Source organism: Biomphalaria glabrata, chromosome 5 (genome assembly GCF_947242115.1).
Source record: "Biomphalaria glabrata chromosome 5, xgBioGlab47.1, whole genome shotgun sequence".
NCBI lineage: Eukaryota > Metazoa > Mollusca > Gastropoda > Planorbidae > Biomphalaria > Biomphalaria glabrata.
This window is the reverse complement of record NC_074715.1, coordinates 17,380,177-17,399,991: the sequence shown is the minus strand read 5'-3', so window position 1 is coordinate 17,399,991 and position 19,815 is coordinate 17,380,177. Positions and strand designations below refer to the sequence as shown.

The 19,815-nt window shown below is 30.5% G+C and overlaps 1 protein-coding gene across 6 annotated transcripts; it reads left to right on the top strand.

Annotated features, from left to right (window-relative positions):
* Positions 1-421: 421 nt before the first annotated feature.
* LOC106064354 (histone-binding protein N1/N2-like) lies at positions 422-17,913 on the top strand. Of its 6 annotated transcripts, none has more exons than XM_056029168.1 (17): positions 422-693; positions 2,945-3,065; positions 8,576-8,686; positions 8,778-8,896; positions 8,989-9,054; positions 9,671-10,210; positions 11,570-11,658; positions 12,867-12,928; positions 13,204-13,277; positions 13,367-13,555; positions 13,643-13,693; positions 13,801-13,886; positions 14,118-14,204; positions 14,688-14,756; positions 14,856-14,894; positions 15,220-15,594; positions 17,573-17,913. In XM_056029168.1, exons 2-17 carry the CDS (start codon positions 3,016-3,018, stop codon positions 17,609-17,611), a joined length of 2,046 nt encoding a protein of 681 aa, XP_055885143.1. In that variant the 5' UTR covers positions 422-693; positions 2,945-3,015; the 3' UTR covers positions 17,612-17,913. The 6 variants fall into 6 exon arrangements, with proteins under 6 accessions (XP_055885143.1, XP_055885146.1, XP_055885144.1 ...); XM_056029171.1 differs by having other exon boundaries at positions 424-678; XM_056029169.1 differs by having other exon boundaries at positions 424-708.
* Positions 17,914-19,815: the final 1,902 nt, after the last annotated feature.

Genomic DNA, 19,815 nt, shown 5'->3' with positions numbered 1-19,815 from the left:
AGAATAATATAGATGTAAGAACTATACAGATCTAGATCTATCTATTCTTTATAATTCTGTAAATGTCGAACTGATGCTGATGTCTAAATTAAAACAGAGAAAGAGCTCTTTATTGTTTGATTTTATTCTTGCAAAATTGTATCAAAGTTATATATATATATATATATATATATATATATATATATATATATATATATATTCGTAGAAACATGGCGCAATATATATATATATCTAGACTATGTAGAAGCAGGTCGAATTAAAAAAAATAATTTCATCTAGATCTATATTATTCAATACCATCACATTCGTTTATTTATTAAAGCTTATAAGGGACAGCAACGGGCTAATAGTCTATGGACTACTACATTTATATCGTTAAGTGCAATTTTCATTGTGGTATCGATACTTGTACCATACTAGTAGTCATTAATGAGACAAGGAAATACCGCGCGAAAGGAAACAACCTATGTTTTCATTCAGGTTTAGACTAGATCTAGAAGAAATATAGAGCTAGATCTAGACCTAGAATCTAGTAATCTGTAATCTAGACTAGACTATATACTATATAGACTTTAATCAAGATCTTTGCTTTATATATGATCAGCAATCTAACAGCGAAAAAAATTTGTGTAGGGCATAAAATAGCTCTTTATATCCGCTTTTTCTAAATCTGGAAGTGTAACTTAGTGAAGTGTAAGTCCTGTAAGAGTAAGTGTAAGTAAAAGTTAAAAAAAGTAGTGTAGTTACTAGTGTAAGTTACACTAGTTACAGTAAGTAACTAAGTAGTGTAAGTCACTCAGTCCAGTGTAATAGTCTAGATCTAGATCTATAGTAAAGTGCGAAGTTCGAGCGCATTAAGCCCGCTGGCAGCAATTTTCAAGTTTCGATTTTTATAGCACCGTAACGGTCTGACCTATGAAAAAACTGATGGTATCTCTGAATTCCTCGTCCTTTTTTCTATTAAAAATAGATTGGATTTAATGTATCACTAGGCTTAGTTAAAATTAAATACGAAGTCAAAGAGGTGTAGCCTAGTGTAGGGTAAGTATCGCCAAGCGTACTTTTCCTCGAGCGGATTTTTCCCCAGTTAGTAAGCTCGATCGGGTTGGTGGAAGGTTCGAGCAGATCAAAGAAAATATATCTAAAAAAATGTTTTAATATTTAATTTTTACTATAAAGTCATTTTCTTTTTACTCCAGCGCAATAACACCATCCATTGCACCATTTCTCACCCTCCACAACTTCAAATAGTCTCTTTGAGCTGATGAGCCATCAGACTTAAAAATAGCCTTAATCCCATTAGGCATTACCCATTTCCTTCACTACCGGGTAGTAAAAAAGAATAATTCCACACCTCCTGAGTTTGACCTCACCATGAACTTAGCCTTTACAAGGAAAAGGAAATAGTATGTGTCGGAAGTAAAGAAAAAAGGTGCATGCGCAGTAGCAATATATAGTAGCTTCTTATATTTTGGACATCCCATCGAATTCTCCTTCAATGAACGGGTCGCTTTTTTTTGTTTGTAATTCATTTGTTTTTATGTTTGGAGCAAAAATCGTTTCGGGACTGCGCATGTCCAATTTTAGATAAGTTCCGGTAATTTTGTTCTGTTTTCCCATAAAAGGGATGAAGGCTATATTATGAGCCTGTTTGATCGTAGGCTGATGGGCATATCAAAATAAGCTTCCAAACATCTTTAGAAAGACATTCCTATCACATTTATACCGTTAGCTGCTAAATAAAATTTAATAAGGGGGTGTACAACGAATAATAATGAATTCAGCTCATTCTCCTTCATTGGACACAGCAAAATCATAATAAGAAATATTATTGGGATTAATAAATCTATGATTTTTTCAATGAATAAGCTTGACCTAGATCAAGATGTCTATAAATATAATTTATGAATGAAAGAAAAAGTGCGGGCTGCTAATTTGAAGCCAGAGACCATGCCCACTGCAGGTGATCACTCCAGATGAGCTGGCAGTGAGGAGAAGTATACACTCAGCTTGTAGTGTCACAAACTATCCAACAGGCAGTGGAGGGAAGGGGGAGAGAGTCATGAAAAGAATTATAAGCATCTATGGGAGGGAGGGGGGTGTTAATGTGTCAATGAAAACAAGAAGAGGGTCCTTGGATGGCAATTAAAAGAAAGACAGAGGAAATACATGTAGCCTAGTTGAAAATATCATATTTATTAAATTATAATAATTAATTTATCGATATATAAGCTATATAGATTTATTTCTGTCTGTTTCTACACATAGATTACATAGGTATATAAATAATAAACTATAAACGATATATATATATATATATATATATATATTCTATATAGATCTATATTCTATATATAGTATATTATAGAGTTAGAGAGAGAGAGTATATGAGGAAATAGACTATAAATACATATTGCAAAAGTGAATCTACTTCTTTTAATGCAATCAAACAAAAATTAAGTAACAGATATAATTTATTAGCAATTACATAGTGGTGTACAATGACGGTGCTCACTGTCCAATTGAGGAGAAAGCCCAAAAACTGCGTTCAATATAGGAGCATGAAGTGACCCACTGTATTTCAAAATAAAATCTTGACTATGAGTGGTAATACAAAGGAATACAGCTAGTCCTTTAGTTGCAGAATAAGAATCTGCTTTCAGTTTTTTTGTAAGTTAAAACCGTCACCAAATAAAAAAATAAAATAAAATTTGACCTAGTTCCCGTAAGTCGGTGTTTAGATATAAGAATCTACTATAGTAGTAATTTGGTAAACATTCAAATAAAAAAGTTATAGCAATAAAAAGTGAACTGTTCGAACCTCTTGTCAAATCGGGACTGCTCGAACTTCGCACTTTACTCTATATACTATACTATTATTATTAAGTCTATAGAGTAATATACATCTTAAACTTCATCTTGACATCTACTCTAACTCTAATAGATCTAGAAGATATTGAAGACAGATTAAATCTGATAATCATTTTGTGCACAACTTGAGAAGGATCTTTTCAAATGGCTACGACTACGGAAAGCTCAACTTCAGCTGTGGACTCAGTTGAAAAGTAGGCAACAAATAATAATTGTCTTTAATTTCGTACTAACATTACTTATTACTAACAAGTAAAATATAGACTATTGTCTATTATTATTATTATAATTAGGAAGGTGAAAGAAACAGAAATAAAAAATTTATCTTTGATTTGAAAAATTTTTCCATTTAGAACATCATCATTAAAAAAAACAGAACATTCCAATGGTGTATTATTTTTTTATAAATTATGACTATGTTTAAGTTCAACAGAAAGTTATGTTTTTTATTTGTGGCGTTTTGACCTAACATGGCCATAGAACAAGAGAGAGAGCTTGTCGCTGGCTAAGCCAGGTGAGACACACGCTCAGCTCAAAAGTTAAAAAGTTGAAATTGAGTTTCGTAGACAATAGATCTACTTATTAAATAAAAAATTTAATAGTAGATCTAGTATTAGTAGTAAATTTCTAGCTCACAAAGCGGATTTCATTTATAATAAATTTATATCTATATTTAAGAACTTTACACTTTACTTGTTTAGAATGTAAATATTGAAGGAAATAAACTATCTCAACACATCTGGTCTTGAGCTTCACGAAATGTCAGAAAGGTGTGGACAAAATGGTGGCGTTGTGACTGCAGAAAATAAAATATTTAAAAGTGGGATCAAAATCGTCTGAAACAATTTTTTTTCAAATGTGGATTAAAATTCATGCGGATATCATGAATCATGTTTAGTACATCAAAACTGTCCATGGCGACTCCATGGCCATTATTTTCTTTGTTAAATGGCATTTTCGACTTTGTAAGCGCCTCCTAAGACTTACAGCGACAAAACTTGGTATAATTATGGCCATGCATGATATCTAATATTAAAATTAAATAACCTTTGTCTTTGTACTCTATCCTAACTTCTGTATTGGCGAAAACAAAAAAGTGATATTTTCATTATAAGTAAGAAAAAACAACAAAAAAACTTAACTTTAAAAAAAAAATCCTCATTAAGTTCATTAAGCTTTTTAAAGGCCATTGTCCAAATTTGTCATAGACAAGCCTCTTATATATCATTAATAAAGTATAATATATTTCTAAGTGCAATCTGTGTAAAAAAAAAATGTAATCTCAACTTTTAAGGTCATTTTCTATCTACTCCACTTTTCTAGTTTTTTCCCATACTTATATATATTATAATATATATATATATATATGTATCAGTGCATCAATACCTGGAAATGGACTATTCTTATTAATCAACCCTGACATGGTATCTTTTTTTTTTTCACTGGCACATGAAGATTTAAAATGTTTTCTTGATCTAAATAAAGCAGAGTTCTTTTCAATGTGTCAGGTTTTATGAAGTCTTCAAAATGATTGGGAATTAATTGATTGATTAGTTATATGCACCTATAATAGAATTTACTTAATAAAAAGTCTAGATATAGAATTAGATCTAGATAGAGTTATGATAGAGATTCTAGATCTGGGTGTGTTTACTAGACTTAGATTTAGAACTAATCTAGATCAAAGTACATCTAATTTAGGAGAGTTCTTTTGGGATAAAAGTGAGAAGGTCAGAGGTTTTAATAGAAATATTGGTTGAGCTTAATCTCTCTCTTAGTATGATAAAGGGAATCAAAGTGATGTTCCTTGACTTGAACATATCTTCTGTTGCAGATCGAAAGCTACTGTTATATTCACTAGCAACTAGCTAGATTCCATTACTTATGAAGGCCTAAATTCTAAGAATGAAATCAGGGGAACTTAAGGCTGAGTGTGTTTGCACAATAAAGGGTTTAATTATGCTGACAAAAATCTTGATTCCTTGCGCCATCCTTCAACACATCTGTTTGTTTTATAAAACAACTTCAAGCATCAGAAACCAGAATAGTTTTTTCTTACAACAGCTATTCAGCAGACTCAATAACCCAGCTTTCATATTAGAAAGAAGTTCAATGACTTATTAGGATTATCTAAGTCTAATTTCACTTGTAATGAAAATTCCCATTCTTTTGAATGAATTTTCTGTTGCCGCTATTATGGAATGCAAAAATACACAATAGGCATTATCAGAGTTGCCTACAAGTACGCATCTTGCGTATTTTGTATGCAAATGGACTCGAAAAAATGCTAGTACGGTTTATCATCTGAAAATAGCATTTCCCCCTCTAAAGCAGAAAATTTTTAAATTAAAACAAAAAAAGTAGTTCTTGCTAATCATATATATATATATATAGATCAGTGCATCAATGCCTGGAAATGGACTATTCCTGATAGATCTAGTTTAGCCTTTTTATTATTTTTCGCTCACATTGACGCGCGAAGATTTAAATATTTACTTGGTCTTACAGATCTAAATAAAGTTGAGTTCCTTTCAATATGTCAGCTTATATGAAGTCTTTAAACTAATTGGGAATTAATTGATTGATTAGTTCTAATTCATCTAGACTGGATCTAGAACCATAGATATGTCAGGCACCTATAATAAATGTACATAAATCTAGATTTAGAATGGCGATCTAGATCTAATTGTGTAATCTAAATATAGATCTAGATTTTTCTAGATATAGATATAAATCTAGATCTAAATCTAATTCTAGTCTACATTCTAGCTCTAGATATGACCAGGTGTGTAATAGACTTAGATTTAGACTACTGGCTAAATGTAGCAATGAATAAAGGCTGTATCTTATCTTATATAATACAGACGTTACTTCAAAAAAGAAGATGATTACGTCCTACGCGTCATGCATTTAGTCATGCATATTAACCAATGACTTAAATTCTGCCAAGTCACTGGTTTTCCTGGCTAGCTCAGGCAACCCATTCCATGCTCTAATAGCACTAGGGAAGGAGTATTTGTACAAATTTGTCCTAGCATATGGGACGAGGAATGTGCCTTTATCTTTGTGTCTTTCAGAGTATTTTATTAAATTTTGTTTTTGTATTTGAAGATTATGGTTCAGTGTTTTATGCATGATTGCTACTTTACTTTTGAGCCTTCTGTCCTGAAGGCTTTCTAAATTTAGTGATTTTACTAAAGGTGTTACTCTAGTCAAATGTGAATATTCGTTTGTTATGAATCGCACTGCTCTATTTTGTGTCTGTTCTAGTTTCTTAATGTTTTCTTGAGTTGAGGGGTCCCAAACAGAGGATACATATTCTATTATTGGCCTAACCAAGGTTAAATAACATTTTAGTTTTATGTTCTTATTTGATTTATAGAAATGTAGGTTTAGATTCCACTCTAGTAGAAGAGGTACCTAAAAAACTCAAGGCTCTAGATATCTGTATCTAGATCTAAAATTAAATCTACTCAAAAGAAACAATTTTGGATCAATTATGGAATCTAGAATATGCGCACTAAAAAACTGTTAATGAAGCAACTTACAGATCTAGATCTATTCTAGATTTGGATTTGATTTTTTTTTTTAGATGAAAGTTAGAAGGGCAGAGGAGGTTTTCATATAAGAAACATTGGTTGTGCTTAATCTCTTTTAGCTTGATAAAGGGAATCAAACTGATGTTCCATGACCTTAACTTGCAGAATGTATCTTCTGTGGTAGCTACTGTTAAAGTCACTAGCGACTAGCTAGGTTCCATTACTTATGAAGGCCTAAGTTCAAAGAATGAAATCAGGGGCATTTAAGGCAGACTCAGTAGCAAAGCTTTTTTTGTATGAGAAAGAATGACTAATTAGGATTATCTGCCTGAAAAACAAAAATTTAAAATGTTTGTTATTAGTGATTGCAGAGGATGCTAAAGCTTTCATTGCTAACAGCAAAAAAGGTCTGGAAGAAGAATATCTGAATGATATAAAATATTTCCAGTGGCTGGATACCTTGTAAAGAAATTGCCTATAAACAAAATTACTTTTATAAAACTAGATGTCACTGATCCCCTAAATGTTCTGTTGCCGCCATTATGGAATGTGAAGTACACAAGAGGCATTATGATCATAAGATCATTGCCAAGTGACAAGAACGTTATCATTCTAACATAGTCTAGAAATGTCTAAGACAAAGACTAAAAGTGTAAATATTTTGACTTATGTACAAAATGTCTTATATAACTTCATGCTATGTTAACTTTAGGATAGCTTCCTTTCATGTATGTTATGTGCTTGAATAATTTAATTTTAGTCTTTCCTGGGTATATTTCTTGATATTTAGGAAAATACGAATTTGCATTCAAAATAAGCATTTCCAGGTCTGGGAATACACATTTCCATTTTGGCATGTAGTCATCTCTGCATTATGATCATAAAATCATTGGCTAGTGACAAGAACGGAGTCATTTTAACATATTCTAGAATAGTTATGACCAAGACTAAAATTGTAAATATTTTGACTAGAATGTAAAAAAAAATGTATTAACTTTATGCTGGGTTAACTTCAGAATTGCCACATTTCATGAATGTTGTGTGCTTGAATTATTTTTAGTCTTTCCTGAGTATATTTCTTTATATTTAGAAAATACACATTTGCCCCTAAAAATACATTTCCAGCTCTGGGAATACACATTTCCCTTTTGGCATGTAGGCATCTCTGATGATGTATCATTAATTCACTGGATTTTCATGCGTCAAATGTCATCTACCAGATCTTGATTCTAGAACTAGTATAGATTTATCTACATCTAAACATGATAATCTTTATTACTATTGAAAATGTCAGCCTGAACTTTTAATAAGGCTACCAATATTCTGTACTTGTTTTAAAAATGTTGATCTAATCCTTCTAAGGTTTTTATGCATTTGTTAAAAGTAAAATGAAAACCTAGCTTCTGAGTGAATTGAAGAAGCATAGTATATAGGTAAAGAATGCTATGCAATATATTTCCCCACCCCATCCCCATCTTTAATATTTTAGATATTTTAGATTTTTAAATATAGTGCACAAGGTTTAGTATTGTTTTTACAATAATTCTATCCTTTATAGAACCTAGTTGGGTGGGTGCGCGGACAGCTGATTTCTGTAACAATTTTCCTTGAAATTTAACATATTGCTGAGAAAAGAATTACTAGGGAAAAATCTAGTTTGAGTATTTTAATTTTTAAAAGTAAAAAGTACATAAATGTAAATTTGGCTGGAGGCTAGAGCCAACATAGCGTAGTGAGCTGTATTACTGTAATTATGCGATTAGTGAGTAAATTAAAATTTAATTTTATTGGGATTTATAAGCGTTGCTTATATATTTACGAAAATCTATTATAGATTACATTTAGATTCTAAATCAGAACTATAAGTCTAGTGTTAGATCAAGATATAATGAACATACCAATAAATAATAGCATAAGTATGCCTTCCTCACTAGCCGAATCCAAAAGTAAGTTCTAGCAGATGACTGTGTCATGGGTTCGATACCCAAATTGAACCAAAAAATTTAATCATGTTATCATATTTGAAGTTTATTAACAGAGGTATATATATGTTTTTCTTGTACTCATAAATTTTTGACAAATCTGTTTATATTCTTAAAAAATAAATGCTGTTTTAAGCTGCTATTAAAGGATTTTTAAAACTGATATATTTCTTAATTTTTCAGGCTTGAAGTTATGAAGAAAGCTGCAGATTTACTGGCTCAGGGAAAGAGAAACATGCTTTGTGGAGAGGTGCCAAAAGCTGTTAACTTGTTTGAAGAAGCTGTTCAACTTTTGTAAGTAATATCTTTATTTCAAATTCACACCAATCATAGAACTAATGCACTGTAATCTAATATAAACAATTAAATTTGAATTTGCTTTAAGAGTCAAGGAATGTGGTGAGCTGTCTAGGGACTGTGCTGATGCCTATTTCAGTTGTGGGTCTGCACTTTTAGAGCTAGGTCGCATGGAGACTAATGTTCTTGGTACTGCCCTAGAAGGAGGTATGCTTATTTAGTGATTGATTTTTCACAATTGCCATATATTCCATTTAGTTGTTTTGATGCATGAATTTTAAAAAAATGTTTGTTTTTAGTTGAGGTTGAGGAGGAAAAAGAAGAAGAAGAAAGCGAACAGTTTGAGAAGCCACCTGCTGAAGATGGTATTTTTGCATTATATTTTAAGCAATAGCTAGTAATACTAATAGTAATAACTTTCTATCCTGGATATATTATTTTTTTTCCACCACCCTTAACTATTTTTATGGGATTTGCAACTTTCAATTTTATAATTATTTCTGTTTGCTGTTTCATTCTTAAATATTTTTAAGGTATGGATAATTTAAAGTAATTTTTTAAATTAGCACCTTATCTTTTATTTGATAAAATGTTCTAAATGCATACTATTTCTAAAGTTGTATAGCTATTTTTTCATAAAACTAAATTGTAGAATATTTGAATAAGATTTTTAGACCTGAACTATCTATTTCTCATTATGCGTATTACCTTTTACTTTGAAGCTTTTCATTTACATTTGTTTTCCTCAGTACTATGCACTTAATATTTAAAAACTATTTAGGCTTTTACTCTATGCACCTTTTCTCAACTTTTTAAAAACTAATAAAATTTGTTAGTGAATTAGTTACTGCATTATAGCTTGTGCACAGAAGATTAATGCCTGATGCATGTTCACTGCCCTTCTTAAAATTATACCTCACTTGTAGTCTTGAAAGGTTTAGCTTTATTCTAGGGTTGGGATTTTAACATTTTATTCCTCAGACAGTGTTCGACAACAGCTTAGAGAAGAAGTTTATGAAGCAATGGCAGAAGGAGAGAGAGAGGAAGACATGCAAAAGACTGACAAGGAAATCAAAGATGGAGAAGATGGTGGTGCTTCTCAGATGGAAACAGTAACTGATGAAAATAAAGATAATGTTGCAGATAAGTCTGATTTAAAGGAATCTATTACTGCTGCGGGAGATGCAGATAAGGAACTTAAAAAGGAAGAGATTCCTGAGACCAATAGCACAGTTGAAGATAAATCTCTCACAGAGTCTAAAATTAATGAGGTAACGCCTGCAGATAGTAATACTGTTGCTGACAAAGATGAGACTAAAGACCAGCTTGAGAAACCTAAACAAGAGGAAGAGATGGAAGTTGTAGAAAAAAATTCTGAAAAAAGTGAAATTTCACATAAAGCTCATGAAGATGCAGCTCAGTCAGCTGAAGCTGAGAAAGAAACAGCATCTGAAAATGCTGTTGATACAGCTATGGATATTGATGAAAAGAAAGATGTTGAATTGGAAGATGAATCTGAGGGTGATTTTTTATTTTCTCTTGTTTGCTTTGGTTTTGATTAAAAAAAAAATTTGTATTCAGTTTTAGGCTAACAAACTTTTTTTTTTTTTTAATTTCTTAATTTGTAAGAGTTTTCCAAAAGTTTTTTCTATAATTTGATGGTATTTTAATTTTTGACAGTTTGTAATAATACTTTCTCGATTATATTCAAGCTTTTGGTACATTTGTTCAAAACAACTCTGATTTAGCTGATTGATTACATACAATTTGGAAAATTTTAACTTTTGTCCAATTTCTCTGCTTTAGGTTGTTGAAAGCTTTTGGCTTATATTGCATGTGATTTGCATTAACTCTCTCAGTGCATATTGTTTTGATGTAAAACTAAAATGTGCAAGGGGGTGGAGTTGTTAAAACTTAAGAATCTTTATTATATAACATTTTATTTAAAGGTAAATGATTGTAATAAAAGAGTAATAAAGTAAAAGTAGAATAATATATATATATATTTTTTTAATTTCAACAGAAAAAGAAAATGTATTAAAAAAAAAAAATCTATATGCTGAAAGATTTAAACTTAATTATATATTTAATCCATGAATATTTAACAATTGCAAAACTAAACACATTTTGTCACTTCCAATTTCGTAGATGAATAAATGCACTAAGAAATTGTATTATTCACATAATTTCAGGTTCTGTGTAATAAATAAAATAAAATAAATAAAATAACCAAGTCTTTTTTTTTTTTAAAGTGTAGTCTTGTATACAATTTACAACCAAAGCAAAGAAAGAAACACAGATAAAAAAAAAAGAAACTAGAAGTTTAACAATATAAAAATAGTGAAATTAATATTATCTACTAAGTTACACACCAATGATGAATATAAATTTATTGACATGATAACTATAAAACACTAATGCTCCTACAAATATTCACAATCTTATTAAAATATAGTAAATCAAATAATGAAATATAGTAAATTGAATATTTCAAAAATTATTTTGAAGTCTACAGTTTCTATGGCTAGCAGATTTTCTTAATGATGTGTCTAACACAAAGACTAATCTACTGCCGACTAATTTACTGTGTTGTGTCAGGAACTTTTTTTTTCTGAGTAAAGATCAAAATTATCTTTATTACATGGACAAACTTGAATTTATTGCTGATTATTATCTTGCTAGTATTAGTTTATCATTCTAAATTTATAAATAAAAAAAAACTCAGAAGTTTGGTAGAAATTATATAAAGAGCTATAAATGTATATATTGTTTAGCACGCATTGAACCTCTTATTGCTTACAGCTCCTTTGGATTCTTCAATAATTATTGAAAGAGATTGACTTAGAATATTTATTTGTTTGCATTTATATTTATGGACAGCTGATAAAGATGAGGAAGAAACTGAGGAAACAGTTGATGAAGAAGAAGCAGTGGAAGGTGATGAAAGTGCTGATGGAGAGAAGGACGAGGTGGGTTTACATTTGCATAAAGTTTGTCTGCCATTAGCAATAAATCTATTAATAATTTTAGTTGTCTAAAATTACCATGGCAGTTTTGTAAAAAATTAATATACATCAGTAAGTATGGAAAGTTCTGATTCTAAATTAGATATCTATATTTCTTTGCAGTTTTTCTAATCCTTTTGTGCACCTAACATTTATTCTACACTACACATTTCTTTCCCCACTCCTCCAGTTGAACAACTACTCTACATTTCTTAGCTTTTTGCATAAATCTGTTCAACAAGCTTGGTATTCTATAGTTTCAATAAATTTTTTAATGGATTACTTATAAGCAACAGTAGCTCTTGTTAGAATGTTTGCTGTGTGCTGCCCAGTACAAGTCATAGGGACATTTCAATTCAATAACATATTTGGACTTACACATTTTCTTGTATTCAGTTATTAGGGCCAAATGATTAAGTTTCATAAATTAAATCAAGTGTAAATAATTTTATTGTAGGCTTTTTGTCAATCAGGATAAAGAAAGAAGAAAGTGATATTTATTTATTTTCAGATATATATATATATATGATTACCATTGTTATTTTTCCTGAAAGACAACGAATCATTAGCTATTAATGTTACTAGTTCTAAATTTCTAATTAATTAATATTCTTTAAAAAGTTTGCTTAAAATAAACTGTACTCCTGGATGGGCTGAAGGCTATTAAGCTGCCTTTCATTATTTTAAACAATGTGTTTTTGTAATGGACTTACTTTTGTGATTAAGCAGCAAATTTTGCATTGCAATACAGCGAAAACATTACACATTACATTTAAAAAAAAAAGTTGCCAGTTTTTGCAGTTAGTTTTTATTATAGACACCTTTATTCCTTCATAATGAAGGTACTTATCATGGATGCAAGATTGCCAGCTTTCCAATATTCAATTCACAATGGAACTTTCTCTAAAAATAAAAAATGAAACCAGGCCTAGAGGCTAGATCTATTTCTAGATCTACAATTTAAAATGATTTTTAATGTATGGGGTATAACTATATTAGAATCTACCTTGGGCAGCAGGGTTCAGGCAGAGGAAGTGTTGATCTAGATCTAATTAAAAACTAAAACTGGAAAATTTAATTTTCCTACACCAGAGACTTGTAAACTTATTTTTTTGGAATGGGTTGTTACTCTAGCTTTGTGTAATGTATTATTTTTTTCTATAATTTTACAGGATGTCCCAAATTTCCAGTTAGCGTGGGAATATCTTGATCTTGCCAAAGTAATTTATTTAAAGTAAGCGTGTACATATTTTTCATCTTCCCAAAAATGTATTAATGTTTAAAAAAAATTTACTGTTAAAAAGATTTAAGTAGTTGAGAAATGTTAAAACCTGCTTCTAACATTTTGATTGATATTTACAAATAAAAAAAAATTCTTTTGCTTATCTAAGTTTTTTACTCACATCTCTTTAGATATAGAATTTTATTTTTTTTACAATTTCAAATAAAACTATTGTGAATGTTTTTGTTTACTGATAAAGCTTCCTTTTGTTTGTATCATCTTAACAGGAATGAATCTAAAGAAGATCAGCTTAAAGCAGCAGAATGTCACTTAAAATTGGGAGAAGTTAGCATGGAAACAGGTTTGTGTATCATACAGTTGTGTTGATATGGACTAAATTTTCACATTCCCAGCCTACTCAAGCATATAATTTTTATTTTTTATTAACAGAACAACATACAATAGCTGTGGAAGATTTACTCAGCGCTTTGAAGATCCAGCAAAAATATTTAGCTCCTGATGACAGACTAATAGCAGAGACTCACTATCAACTTGGTCTTGCTTATGGGCTAGGAAAAGAATTTAAATTATCTATTGAACAGTATCAACTTGCAATCAGTGTTATTGAAGCCAAAATAGGTATTTAAAAAAAAAATAGAAACATTCTTCTAGTGTTTAATCATCATTTTGATATTTCTGTATGAATCTTTTGTTTCTACTTTTCAGCTTCTTTGAAAAAAGTTTTGGAAGATGAACAGATTGATGCTGAAAATAAAGGTACATTATTTATATATGTATATTTTTTTTTTTTTTTCATTTTTTACACAAGTAAAGCTACAAATTGTTTCCATGCTGTTAATAAATGTATATATCTTCATTTGCAGAAAATCTTGAAACAAATCCAGAACTTAAAAAATTTGCTGATGAAATTAAAGAGCTTCAAGATTTAATCCCAGAAATGAAAAACAAGGTAAATTTGTGTTTATATGAAGAAAACAAAAAGGTTGTACATGAGGATTTATTCTTTCCTTTTACCTGTGTACTACATTTCAAAGGTCTACTATAAATATTATGCAAATTTTTTTTTATTTTAGATAGAGGATGCACATATTGAAGAAAATGATCTTCAAAAAAAATTGAAAGCTATTGTTAAGGTCAACTATAAATATTATGTTAATTTTTTTACTTTTTTTTTTTTTAGACTGAGGATGCACGTATTGAAGAAAATGATCTTCAAAAAATGAAAGCTATTGTTAAGGAGAATCTATTTCCTTCTGGAACTACTAAGGTACCATACATTTTATTTTAAAGATTGAATAATATATACATCCTTCCTGTGTCATTTCTGCCTTAGTAAGGTTTTGGCTTCACGACTTTTTAAAATCTCATTTTTATTTTTAGTCTGAATCTTTTGAAATCCTATCTTTTTAGCTTTCTTATTTGGTTGTCATTTTTTAATTTATAATTATATAATTGAACATAAAAAAAAAATCAAATAAGTGCAAATACAGTATTTCAGAGTTAGATATTTATTGAACTAATCTTTCTTTACTGTCTTAAAAGCTCTAGATCTAATAAAATCTAATCTTTTTTTAAAATTATTTATTGATCACTCACAGTATTTTTCAATGGCAGTAAAAACATTCTTTTATAAAATTTTAAAATCTGAGTCTAAATCAACTAAAATATCAACTTTAAGCTTGTTAATAGCCTAGGCCTACCTTATATGTGCCTCTTTCATGTTTTTACAAATTGGCTTGTTTTCTATTAGGAATTTGGATCTCCATCAAAAAAAAGTGGCGGTTCAGTAACAAGTGGCGATGTAGATGAAAATGGAGAGGTAATTTTTTCCTGAAAAATCAATTTTTCTTTTCCTTTTTTTCTTCATTGTTAGAATTTTTTTTTTTTTTTTTGTTAAACCAAATTTTTACTATTACAGAGAAAAGCTTCAGACATTGCACATCTAGTCAGGAAAAAGGTAACTAAATGAATTTATTAATTTGATCTTCCCGAATTGTTTGCAAAGACAACTACTAAGATACATGAAGATTGGTCAAATGGTGATGATTTTTTGAAATATAGACCTTCAAATGTAGGGGGATGGGAATATATATGTGTGGTTTACTGAACATGGGCTTATTGAAGTGATTTATTTTGACACATTTGGTAATAAACAGTAACGCTGCTTTTGAATATTTTATATGGTTAAGGTTCATAAACATATATCTGAAGTCTTATTTTTTGTTTTGTTTAAGGAAAAAAAAATGTTTAGGTCTGTTAAACTTTTAATTTGTATTTTGTAGAGAAAACCTGAAGAGGATACATCAGCACCTTCAGAACAGGAAGTTAAAAAAATTAGACAAGAAGTAGTATCAGATGATGTGAATGTTGAAACTAAAGTTGATGAGGCCAAAATGAATGTTGATGAACAAGTCAATACTGAGGAATCTAAAGTCAACAGTGATAACTCAAATATAAATGTTGAACCAAAAGTCAATGGGGATGAACCAAACGTCAATGGGGATGAACCTAAAGTCAATGGAGATGAACCAGGAGTTAATGGTGATGACATTAAAGTCAGTGGTGATATCATTGAGTCTAAAGTCATTAGTAAAGTTGAAGTCTCTCCCACTGAAGATGCTAAAATGAATGGTGACACTGAAACACCAAGTATTGAAGTGAGTAACAAGTATTAGCAGTAATGCAATGGAAATACTTATTTTGATTTCTTTTTTAATTGATGTAACTTTTAAAAAGCCTAAACTTTTTAAGGGGTGGGGGGGTATTATCAAAGATAATATGCATCTGGATGTTTGACTAGTTCAATTGAATTCCAGTAATGTAGTACCGGGCAATTGTAAAATGTATTAACATGTTAATATTAACATTGGGGAATGGGCAGTGTCTCCAAGTAAGCCTTTGTAGTTAACCCTACCAGTCCTAAGGGCCTTGCCCTTCTTTACTGTCTTTGAAGCTCTAGTTCTAATGAAAATCATTTTTTTTTATTATCAATTCATCACTCGAGAGTGTTTTTCAATGGAAGTAAAAACATTCTTTATACAATTTTTATTTTTAAGTCTAAATCAACTAAAATATCAACTTTAAGCTTGTTAAAAGCCTAGGCCTACCTTATATGTGCCTGGTTCATTTTTATTGCAAATTTTAATGTAAAACCACGCTTATTCAACATAAACACAGACCTGCCTACCGTTACGCAAAAGGCTTATTCGTTACGCAAAATCTCCCAAATATGACCGTGAGTACGCAAATACGCATTTAACCCATCACGTTACACATTTCTTATCCTTTTTTCCCCCCTCTTTTGACTAGCTTACGAGCAGTCACAGGTCATGCTAAGCCGTCCTGTTGGGGGGGGGGGAACAGAAAAGGCGGGGAACACATTGTGTCCAGATCTATTCGTTGATTGGTTCTTAAAAGCAATTAGATTTAGTCTAGAAATGAAGAACGAGAGAGTGGCGGGTTGGTACCGTCAGTTAGCTGATACACCGTGTCTTTTTTTTTTGTAAGTTCATTAGTAGAAATTAATTATGTTGAATCCCTGATTCCCGTATTCATTTGTATAGAAAAAATATCGAAGTGCTATCGATTCAAAACACATTGAGTGACATTGTAGATATCTAATCTAGGATCTGGATTCTAGATCTAGAATCTAGATAACTTGTTATACAGGAATAGATCTAGCTAGAGTCTAGCTAGACATTACGTTATGTCATGATTCTCTACATTACTCTACAATCTAGATCTAATTTAGTTGTATGATTTAGATTGACTAGATCTAGATATATAACATCTACTACCATCTAGTCTAGATCTAGACTAGATTCTTAGTCTTAGTATAGAATAGATCAAGGATGAAGGTAGGCCTATGAAAGTTTGGAGTAGGCCTACGTTTGTAGCGGATCCACGGCATCGGTAACACTCTTGAGCCCAGATCTAATCTATAAGTCAACTCTATTGTCGTATTGATCTAGATTTAGATTGTAGATCTAATCATGACATCTAAATCTAATATTGTATATATATATATATTTATATATATATATATATATATGACAAAATAGTGGATCGCATTAGCGTTACGCATTTGGACTTTTTTTGGTAGGCAGGTCTGTAAACACATGGATGCAGCCATTTGCAAAACTAAAAAAAATTAAGTTTAATATGGATTGGTTGGTTATTTTTAGATTTTGACTTTTTAAAAAATAAAATAAGCAAGTACCGAAAAGTTTGGTCCACCGGCATAGTGGTCATTTTGGAAATTACTGAAGAAGCTGTCTAGTGTTCTGGTAGTTTTAAAGCTAGTACTTTTGTCATACTTTACTTTATGAGTATAAAAAAAAAATTACAACCATATTGAAATAAAAAATTGTGTAGCAGATATCTAGTTTAAAGCTAATTTTGTATGTATCAATGACTAAAATTATGCTTTCAAAAAGCTTGTAACTTGAAGCTGAATAACACATTTAAGAGGTACACAAAATATGCTCTATGTTTTAGAGGTCAATGTATTAATCCTCTGTTACAACAGAAGCTAAAGTGGTCACCTCTTATCCAGGTATAGTTTTATTGGGACAGCCTGAAATTTTAAAACATGACTAGAAATAGCATAATCATGTGTTGTTGTTTTTTCTCCAGACTTCTGCAAGTACTGAAGTGGCACCTATGGCAACATAAATTAACTTTGCGAAGTTAAAAACATTTCATGCTTTGTCATTCCTGCTTTATTCACTTGTACATTAATCATTTGTGCATCATCAATTTTTTTCTGTGTAAATGTTGTCTTGAATTAATTGTGAGCAAATCTCCACTTTCATTTTGTTTAATGTGAATTTGTTGTACATTCAACAGCATTAATCATGTTTATTACATGTGAACCCAACTTTGGATTTGATTTATTGTTACCAATTCAATTCTATATTCTAAAAATAGTATTCCATCATTGTTGGCAAGTCAGATTAAAATGTTGACCTAAAATGTTTTTGTCTTTTTTTGTGAGTATGGTACCAAATATTTTGCATGAAATTGTTTTATTAAGAGAAATGAAAATAGGTACATTTTGAAATTCTAGCTTTCACTGAAAGACTTTTTAGTAAACCTAATTGATTTCAAATACAGCTTACCTCCCCCATTTTCTAGCTGTTAATAGAAGCAAGAATAACAACAAACGTTTTGATGTGTATAGGCACCCGCTCACCCCCCTAGCCCCAATAGTTTCATTTTGGCATTACAGAAATGAAAAGCTAGAAAAATAGCTCGTCATTAGAGATTGTAAATAGAGTATAAATGCACTAAAAAAAAAGGTTCCAAAGACAGTTTGTGTGGAAACACGAACTCAAAATTGGCCCCGTAATGGTCCACACAGGCAGGTTTCAATTAAAATTATTAAATGGATTCATCTTCGAAAAAAAATAGTAACCATTTTTTTTGTAAATGTAATTAGTTTGGCAGAATTCACATAAACTTAGCAATACATTTGTAGAAAAAGTCTAAAATCGTTAGCATAAATGTGTTAAAAAATATGGTACATTTATATCTCCCGATTTTTATGAAAATTCTGCTTGCATAGTTGATTTTAAAAAATAAATTTTTCACTTTCAGAAAATAAAAAAGTAGCCGTTGCATCAAAATTTTGAAAGGTCTAAAATATTATGATGTCGGATTTTCAATATCTTTCTAGTTTACGAGGTCTAAACGGGACAGACGGACAGGCATTCCACACAAAACTAATAGCGTCTTTTCCCCTTTCGGGGGCCGCTAAAAATCATGACCTAGATAGCAACTATTTTATGTGTAGTATATGATTTAATGAATCCAGCCAAATTCTAGTTTAGAATACATGCAGGAACTATGTAATCAGATTACTACACTTAAAGAGACAAATAAAAATGCAGTTTTTTGGATTATGGGTGATTTCAACCTACCTGATATAAATTGGAAAACACTAACCATAGATTAACACCAAAACCTTAAGGACATAAATGAGCTTTTCATAGAAACTTTACACAACCTAAGTTTAGATCAAATCATTAAAAAGCCAACTAGATTAAACAACACATTAGATCTCTTCTTAACCAACAGACCTGGATTAGTAGTTGATTATGATATTATCCCTGGTCTATCAGACCATGAGATCATAAAAATACACAGTCAGATAAAAGCAGTAGCAAATACAAAACCCAAAAGAAAAATCTTAATCTGGAATAAATGTAACCTAACACAACTACACCAAGCTGCATTAAACTTTCAACAAACATTCTTATTAGAAAAAGACATTAACCAACCAGTCGATGACCTCTGGAATTTCATTAAAAACCATCTTAAAAGCATTATAGAAAATCATATACCAACTAAATACACATCAAACAAAATAAATAAATGCTGGTTTAATAATAGACTAAAGAAGCTTTGTAAACAGAAGGAAAACCTATATAGAAAATTTAAAGAAACTAATGCAGAAAGAGTTTACAAAAAGTATATAAAAATTAAACACTTAACCCAAAAAGTAAGCAGACAGCTGCAGAGTGAATACATAAACAATGTAATATCTAAAGATAACAACAAAAACCTATGGTCATACATTAAGTCTAAGAAAATGGAAACAACAGGCGTAGCGCCATTAAAAGATGAACATAACATAATACATAATGATAATGAAACTAAAGCAAACATTCTAAACAAATACTTTGCATCAGCATTCTCAGCCCCAGGAGACAAAGACATATTACTGAATTTGAACCAAGTAGACAATATAGAAGATATAGTAGTACAAGAAAATGGAATTCAAAAACTATTAGCCAACACCAAACCAAATAAAGCTTCTGGACCTGATGGTATTCCAGCTAGATTACTCAAAGAACTAAGTAATGAGCTAGCCCCAG